Raw genomic sequence first — 9,365 nt, 5'->3', positions numbered from 1 at the left:
TTAGTTCTTCTTCGCTTTCTGCCATAAGGGTGGTGTCATCTGCATATCTGAGGTTATTGATATTTCTCCCGGCAATCTTGATCCCAGCTTGTGCTTCATCCAGCCCAGTGTTTCTCGTGATGTACTCTGCATGTAAGTTAAATAAGCAAGGTGACAATATACAACCTCGATGTACTCCTTTCCCTACTTGGAACCAGTCTATTGTTCCATGTCCAGTTCTAACTGTTGCTTCTTGACCTGCATACAGATTTCTCAGGAGGCAGGTCAAGTGGTCAGAATTTTCCGCAGTTTATTGTGATCCACATAGTCAAAGGCTTTGGCATAGTCAATAAAGCAGAAGTAGATGCTTTTCTGGAACTCTTTTGCTTTTTCGATGATCCAGTGGATATTGGCAATTTGATCTCTGGTTCCTCTTCCTTTTCTAAACCCAGCTTGAACATCTGGGACTTCATGGTTCATATACTGCTGAAGCCTGGCTTGGAGAGTTTTGAGCATTACTTTGCTAGTGTGTGAGATGAGTGCAATTGTGCAGTAGTTTGAACATTCCCTCAATAAAAAAAAAAAAAAAAGAAAGAAAACCTAATTGCCCCATGGATCTTTCCTTATGTGAATTTGATCATTATTCCTTTTCATCTTTCCCCCTGGTTTTATTGAAATGTAATGGACATATAGCATTGAATTAGTTTAAGATGTACAAGATAGTGATTTGCTCTGGGTCTGTATCATTTTATCTTGTTCAACTCTACCTTGACATTCTAGTGTAGATTTATTGGTCCACTGATTAAAAACAGATTAATATTTTTTATCCTTCATTTCCCAGGATGGGGTCTCTTGAAACAAGGAAAATTGTAGATTACAGAATTAACTGGCATATTTAGAAAAGAAAGAAAGAAGTGGTTATTTGTGCCTGGCAGCCAGGATGGAACCAAAGAAGCCCAAAGCTATGGTAAAATAAGGCACAGTTGGTGCAGAACATGTTAGAATGGTGAATCCAAGGTTTAAGTAAGCATCTGTGAGTAGAATGCAGGGGTTAAACAAGGGGAGGATTTACTCTTGTGATGGAGATTGGCTACTAGATAGAGCAGACTAAAATTTCAGTAATGGTTTCTTAAATAAAACTTGGTCATTGACATTTTGTCTTTTCCTTTGCTCCACAGAGTGAAATTATCTCTCACTGGGGATTCCCTAGTGAGGAACACCTGGTTGTGACAGCAGATGGGTATATTCTTTGCCTTAACCGAATTCCCCATGGGAGGAAAAACCGTTCCGACAAAGGTATGGGTATCTTCAGTGCTGAGATAGGAAAGTTCTGAAAATCTAATTGCATTGCTGGAATTTGGCTGGTTTTTATATCAGTCACAAGTTCAGATTTAACATGAAAACATTGAAATGGGATTGTCTTTTAGATCAAAGTACTCAACATATTACATTTATGCCAGATATATAGAAACACTTCTTTTAAAGAAGCAAGGACAAGAATCATCTAATTTCATTTTCACTTAAAGATTCAAAGGTCAGGTTTGTTTGAGAATATGCTAAAATATCTCATTGTTATAAGGAAGCATTTTATTTAATAAAGTGATTTGAACATTAAGTAGATAGCTCTTGCTATTTGAAGATTACTTAATTTTTTGAGTTGGTAAAGTCATATAGTTCAAAAATTGAAGAGAATGAAAAGCTACACAGTAAAATACCTCCCTCCTATTTCATTCTTTACCTCCCCAGTTTTTTTATGTATCCTTCCAAATTTTCTTTATTTTAAATTTATCTCTAAAAAAGCCTCTTTAGAAACAAACAAATTATTATTTTCCCTGCTTGCCTTTTAATTCAGAATGTGGCATATAACGCACATTTTTGTTTCTTGAATTTTTTTGTTTAATGTTTTGAGTATTTTTCATACAGTACGAAGAGTACTTGATCATTCATCCCTACCAATACATAGTATTCCACTGTATAACTGTCATGATTTATTTAGCAAGTGTTCTCTTAGTGGCATTTGGACTATTTCTACTCTTCCTTTAACAAGTACTGCTGCTGTAAATAACCTTGTTTGTGTGCAAGTTTATTTATAAGATACACTTTCAGAAATAGAATTTTTGGGTCAGAGGATATGTGGATTTGTGATTTTGATGTGTATATGTTAGTCACTGAGTCATGTCCGACTCTTTGCGACCCCATGGACTATAGCCCTCAGGGCTCCTCTGTCCATGGAATTCTCCAGGCAAGAATACTGGAGTGGGTTGCCATTCCCTTCTCCAGGGGATCTTCCCAACCCAGGGATCAAATCCAAGTCTCCTTGCATTGACAGGCAGACTCTACCATCAGAACCACCAGGGAAGACCCAGATACTGTTAAATTACTTTCCATGTGGTCTTGTTCTGGTAACTACACTTATTGGGAATACTTGAGCTTTGGCTTAAAATATATGCATATTTAAGTATTTAAGCTTTGGCTTAAAATATATGCATATTTTTTCTGTCTCATAACTCAAGCAAAACTGTGGTTTCCAGTGCAGATTGAAGAATTTCTAGATAGACTTCTTGAAATCACTGAACAGACATCAGAATAAGGATCTGATCCTTAGTCAATTGTCTCTCTAGATACAGATTTTTTTTCTTTTTTAACACTTTTTGTTTTTAGAAACTTTCCTTAGGCTACTAAGGTGAGATTAAGGTAAATGGATAACTGTCTTCTTCAAAATTTTATGTGAGTAGAAAATATTTATTCAAAATGAATTTAAAAGCCCTCTGTGTTAATTGAGCTTTATATCATTGTCTATTTTTCTCTTAATAAAATCTGACTTATCTATGTTTTTCTCCCATAAATTCTAGCCATAATGAGTCTTTTGATGATGTTACCTGGTGAAGACAGCCAGTGCTCTTTTTGAAATTTAATTTCTGACTCTTGAGAGTTTTATGATTTATAGATCCTGCTAAATGTATGTTACAAAATCGGAAATGAGTTACAACAAGGGCTTCTGTTTTTCTTCTGCTCAAGACACGCAAAACATTTCAGAGTGAACATATGATCTTGATTTCCTTCCTCTGTTTTACTTTTAAAGTGAACTTTGTATACAGATTTCAGAGTCAATATAAAGAAAGATATGTATTGATACCGTTTCTCTTAAAAGTGGCTAGTTGACTAATATAATTACTAATGTGAGCCATTGTTAAAAGATACAGGAAACCTCAGTGAAAACAAGCTTAAAGAATGTGCCTCCTTCCTCCAGGCTTTTCTCTCCTATAGCAATCAAAGCAAATAGTGCCAGGTGCCTTCCTGTGGTATTTATCTCAGCCACCGCAGGTGAAATTGCTGTACGCTAGGAAGCGAGCATCCTTCTTGACTTGCTCTCAGGTGATAGAAGAAGAGACGGGGGAATTCTGTCTGCCCATAAGCACTTCTGTGCTTTTACCTCTGTAGGTCTTGGGTTCTTCATTTTTAAAAATAGTCGATTGCCTGAGATGATCTCAGAGTTCCCTGTTAGTCTTTATTGCTCCCTAGTTATATGGGTTAGATTTCTTCTTTTTTTTTTTTTTGGCAGGGGTATGTGGATTGGGGCAGTGACTATCCTTGGTCTTCAGAATGGGGAACAGATCGAAGGCACTCATAGTCTGGTCATAGCATCAAGTCCCCGCCCTTTTCCTCTGCTCTGCAGAGGCCTCCCTGTAGATCAGTGATGTGTATGTAACACCTTCTATGAGCTAAGCTCAGAGACAAGTCTGGAAGCAATCTATGAAGGTGGTCAGTTATCTAAAGGAGTTTGTGACTGTCCTCAGAGCTGCATAGGTCCTTCTCTGATGGTTTGCGTCTCCTTGGTCCACGGCCGAGCATGGCGCTGAGGTTCTGCCCTGTTCTTCACTCCCATCCTGGAGCAGTGTTGTCAGTGGTGCTAGTTTGGCTTATTTAAGCCAGATAGACAGAAAGAATACATAAAATCCTTCACACCCAGCTTGGAAGCTGGCTCATCCATGCTGCTTCGTCTCCCGACTTCCTCTTCTGTTAATAACACCCTCATTGTCCTAATGACCACGACCAGAAACTGCACAGTCACTCCTGACTCCCATCCTCCAGGAGCTGACAAGTCCTCTCTAGGCTCCCATGTTACATGGCTTCCGTTTAGCCTTTTCCTCTCTGCCAGGCCACCACCCTACCTTATGCTCTTGTGACTGCTTACCTGGCCATCTGAAATAAACTCAGAATCTGAGAGAGAGAAAGAATTTCAAAACAAGAATAGGGCTGTTCATTCTGCTTATCTTTTAAGAGATTAATGCTCTTAATGCATAAGAGAATAATGCCATATATCTGTACTATTTATAAGTCATTACATGATCCTTTAAAACATAATTCATTTATCAAGAATGAAGTGAAGCTGCTCTTCCTACTCTTCTTTTTTTTAAAAATAATTTTTTTTAAATTTATTTTTGACCGTCCAGGCTCTTTGTTGCTGTGTGGGCTTTTCTCTAGTTGTGATGAGCAGGGGCTACTCTCTCATTGTGGTTCGCAGGCTTCTCATTGCAGTGGCTTGTGGGCTCCCCTCATAGCTCAGTTGGTAAAGAATCCACCTGCAATGCAGGAGACCCTGGAGAAGGGATAGGCTACCTACTCCAGTATTCTTGGGCTTCCCTTGTGCCTCAGCTGGTAAAGAATCTGCCTGTAATGTGGAAGACGTGGGTACGATCCCTGGGTGGGGAAGATCCCTTGGAGAAAAAAAAGGCTACCCACTCCAGTATTCTGGCCTGGAGAATTCCATGGACTTGTATAGTTCATGGTGTCACAAAGAATCAGACATGACTGAGTGACCTTCACTTTCAGTTTCACTTTTCTTCTGAGCACAGGCTCAGGGGGGCAGGCTTCAGTATTTGTGGTGAGTGGGCTCAGTAGTGGCTATGGTTTTTCCTGTGGTCATGTATGGATGTGAGAGTTGGACTATGAAGAAAGCTAAGTGCCGAAGAATTGATGCTTTTGAACTGTGGTGTTTGAGAAGACTCCTGAGAGTCCCTTGGACTGCAAGGAGATCCAACCAGTCCATTCTAAAGGAGATCAGCCCTGGGTGTTCTTTGGAAGGAATGATGCTGAAGCTGAAACTTTGGCCACCTCATGCGAAGAGTTGACTCATTGGAAAAGACTCTGATGCTGGGAGGGATTGGGGGCAGGAGGAGAAGGGAATGACAGAGGATGAGATGGCTGAATGGCATCACTGACTCGATGGACGTGAGTTTGAGTGAACTCCGGGAGTTGGTGATGGACAGGGAGGCCTGGCATGTTGCGATTCATGGGGTCGCAAAGAGTTGGACACGACTGAGCGACTGAACTGAACTGAACTGAACTGGGCTCAGTAGTTGGGGCTCGAGGCCTCTAGAGCAGAGGCTCAGTAGTGGTGTCACACAGGCTTAGTTGCTCTGCCTGCTGAATGTGGGATATTCCCCGATCAGAGATTAAACCTGTTGCATTGACATGCAGATTCTCTACCACTGAGCCACCAGGGAAGCCCCTGCCCTTCTTAGTGCAGTTCATTTCTTTCTCAGTTTTTGTGTTCTGTTGTGATGCTGCAACCTTACCCCTGGGTTCAGGGATGCTAACAACCCTTCTATAGGTGGTTGCAAAGTTGGAGTTTCTGTGAGGGGACTAGGGTTGTGCTGTGCTGTGCTTAGTCCCTCAGTTGTGTCTGACTCTTTGCAACCTCATGGACTGTGGCCTGCCAGGCTCCTCTGTCCATGGGGATTCTCCAGGCAAGAATTCTGGAGTGGGTTGCCATGTCCTCCTCCAGGGGATTTTCCCAACTCAGGGATTGAACCCAGGTCTCCAGCATTGCAAGCAAATTGTTTACTCTCTGAGCCCCCAGGGAAGCCCAAGAATACTGGAGTGGGTAGCCTGTCCCTTCTCCATCTTGCCAATGTCACCTCCATTACTTTATAGATACCACATTCCTTGTGGAACCTTAGTTAAAGCTGCATGGTGAGCATCTTTCAATCCTGTCTCAGTGGCCCCCTCCGATTTTATGTAGAGCCTCACTTGGGGATCATCAAAAGATTTTTATCACAGGCCTTGGCTGCATGACTCCTCTACCATGTCAACTGCTTTCCTTTCTACCAACCTCCTTGTTCTCATCCATCTCGTGTAGTTCTGCAGGATTAAGTTTCTTAGAGCCCAAGTATAATTATATGATACTGCCATTCAACAATCTTCATGAATCTAATGAATAAAGATAACACCATTCCTTAATGTTGTGTCCTGGCTGATGTCTGTACTATTCACCGTCATTTTGTAGAGCAGTGGAGTTTTGAAGTTCACTTTGGGTGTGTGCAGAGAACTTCGTGAATCCCCAAGTTAGTGATTACAGTCATAGGATAGGACGTCTATGGTGTCGTCTTCTGTAGAATGGGATAGACTATCTCTTTCATCTGGTTTATGAGGAGTGCTTGAGAACCATTGATCTTTACCCATTGTCTAAGAAACATTTCTCATTGGCACAGATTTAAATTGGCACCATAGCCAAATTGCAAATGGTATCATTTAAGTTGTATCAGTTTATAAGTATTAAAGAGTCACTCTTTCACACTCTCAAATCCAAATAATTTATTCCCCTTTTGCTAATTTCTCTCTGGGCCTCAGCTGGTGACTCAACCCATTGGAACGGTGATCACTGTGCCTACCATCTTCATTTCTACACATCCGTAAAAATGCTTTTTTCCCCACCCTTGCCACCCCACCCGGCTTAATTGGCCACTCTGCCTGGTTGCTTGAGCAGGAAGGAGACCACTTCCTCTGAACTCCCAAAGGTCTTGCTGATACACCTCTTGAGGTCCTTGCCTTACTCTGCGGTGGGGTTGACTTAGGTGTGTACTTCTCTCTACCCCGCCCCCAGTCCCTCCCGCAGCCACTTTTTGAAGGAGGAGGCTGCGTCTTTATCACCTTTCTATTCTTCACAGCAAGGAGCATGGCCGTATTGTCTGCATGGCTGGCCTCGTTCAGAGGTGTACCTGGCAGTCATCAGAACTAGGATTCTGAGGGTGATGAAGGCAGCAGATCCTCTCTCAAGTAGAATAGAATAGACACTTGTGCACACATAGGTTTTATATTCAGATGCAGAGAGTTTATGAACCCAGTGGAGAATCCCCTGATTTAGACAATCATTTACAATCTGTCTAGTCAGACCTCTAATTCAGTTCAGTTCAGTCGTTCAGTCATGTCTGACTCTTTGCGACCCCATGAATCGCAGCACGCCAGGCCTCCCTGTCCATCACCAACTCCTGGAGTTTACTCAGACTCACGTCCATCCAGTCAGTGATGCCATCCAGCCATCTCATCCTCTGTCGTCCCGTTCTGCTCCTGCCCCCAAATCTCCCAGCATCAGAGTCTTTTCCAATGAGTCAACTCTTCACATGAGGTGGCCAAAGTATTGGAGTTTCAGCTTTAGATCAGTCCTTCCAATGAACACCCAGGACTGATCTCCTTTAGGATGGACTGGTTGGTTCAAAAGTATCAATTCTTCGGCACTCAGCTTTCTTCACAGTCCAACTCTCACATCCATACATGACCACTGGAAAAACCATAGCCTTGACTAGACGGACCTTTGATGGCAAAGTAATGTCTCTGCTTTTGAATATGCTGTCTAGGTTGGTCATAACTTTCCTTCTAAGGAGTATGGTGGCTTGAAATGTGTATTTAGAAAGCTCTTGGTGACCAGTAGAGCATGTGTGGGCTGTTTCTCTGTGTTACACAACCTTCTCTCTCAAGTGTTGAGCTCCCCCTCCTTTACACTAATTTTGTAAGGGAATTGAAATTCAAAAATTCATCCTTTATAGGGAAGTGGTCATATTTTCATCTCCTGAGCCTTATTTCAGAAAGTCATGGGATGCTGGCACTGGAAGGATCTCAGAGTCCTGCCTGAACCGAGGATTTGGAGAGCTTGCATTTTTAACATAACTCCCTAGTGGATTCCAAGGTAAAATCCTAGGGTTTGGGAACTTGGGTTCTAGAGCAGTGCACCCTCATTTTACTGGGCAGGACAGTTAGGTTCAATGAGGGAAAGGAATTTGCTTTACATCAAAGGCTAGTGGCCCAGCCAGTCTGATTCCAGTTCAGTATTCTTTGAGCCGGAGTGTGTGACCTTATGTGTTTAATAAGTAATGAGCAAGTTGGATCTATGGGAGTCAAAATATTTATTTTGTTTGGCTACAACACAGAAATAAAGGCCTTGTCCCAAATAGGTAAAATAGCAACAATATCAGTGAGGCAGACTTCTTGCTTAACTGCGAAATAAACTGTAAACTAAAGCAGCCATCAGATAAAGTACCAACAGTGAAAATTCATATCTGAAAAGCGGTGGTTCTACTGGCTTGATGAGTGAAGTGCATTCTGGAGTGTAATTGTCTTAGTGAAGAAACAGGCTTTCTGAACTTTGCCTTGGTAAAACTCCTCAGGGGTTGGCCATTGTACTTTTTGAGTTATAATTGAAAATACACAACCTGACTTGTGAGTTAGGTTTTGCAGGAAAAGTCCATCAGCCTGTGTTTTTTTTTTTTTTAATTAATTTTGGTTATATGTTTTAGGATTCCATCCAATTTCTGAATTTTCTGTTCTTATATGTGATTCCTAAGGAAACCATTTCCAAAATGCAGTGCCCTGCCAAGCTAAACAGAGGCCTTGATCAACTAGGATGCAATTCCTCCCCCCGGGGTGGCATTGGGAAGACGTAGGGCCATTAGGCAGTGCCTGGACGTGTTGACTCTGGCCCTCTGAGCTCATGCCCTTGGACCTTGATGACGCACTGGGTGTGGGGCTGTGTTCAGACCCTCTGCCTAACTGAGTGCCGCGGGGCAGTGTCAGCTGCACAGCAGTTTTCTTTTGTATTTGCAGATTGGGGCCAGGAGCAGAGAGTCAGAGTGAAAGAGGAGATGCTTGGCTCAGCACCCCGTCTTCCCCTGTACTCCCTGTCTTCCTCCTGTCTAACCTCAGTGTTGTATCAGGGAGGAATTCCCCAGCCACTCACACCCAGTCAGGCCTCTGGCTACACATTCTCATAGCTCTCTGTGTGTTTCCCTCACAGCAGTTAAGACAGTTAAGACAATAAATAATAGTGTATTATGGGGGTGCGGAGAAGGCAATGGCACCCTACTCCAGTACTCTTGCCTGGAAAGTCCCATGAGCGGAGGAGCCTGGTGGGCTGCAGTCCATGGGGTCACTAAGAGTCAGACACGACTGAGCGACTTCACTTTCACTTTTCACTTTCCTGCATTGGAGAAGGAAATGGCAACCCACTCCAGTGTTCTGGCCTGGAGAATCCCAGGGACAGGGGAGCCTGGTGGGCTGCCGTCTATGGGGTCGCACAGAGTCGGACACGACTGAAGTGACTTAGCTTAGCT

At 42.6% G+C, this 9,365-nt stretch overlaps 1 protein-coding gene across 1 annotated transcript in view; it reads left to right on the top strand.

Moving 5' to 3' along the window:
* LIPA (lipase A, lysosomal acid, cholesterol esterase) overlaps window positions 1-9,365 on the top strand; it is a 42,940-nt gene that overhangs the window by 5,516 nt on the left and 28,059 nt on the right. The window contains exon 3 of the mRNA XM_010838505.1: window positions 1,158-1,275. Coding sequence (XP_010836807.1) covers window positions 1,158-1,275 — 118 coding nt within the window. The remainder of the gene's footprint in view (window positions 1-1,157; window positions 1,276-9,365) is intronic.

Source organism: Bison bison, unplaced genomic scaffold, assembly GCF_000754665.1.
Source record: "Bison bison bison isolate TAMUID 2011002044 unplaced genomic scaffold, Bison_UMD1.0 scf7180017864097, whole genome shotgun sequence".
Lineage (NCBI taxonomy): Eukaryota > Metazoa > Chordata > Mammalia > Artiodactyla > Bovidae > Bison > Bison bison.
Note: the sequence above shows the minus strand (reverse complement) of the source record. Positions and strands in the feature narration are given on the sequence as shown.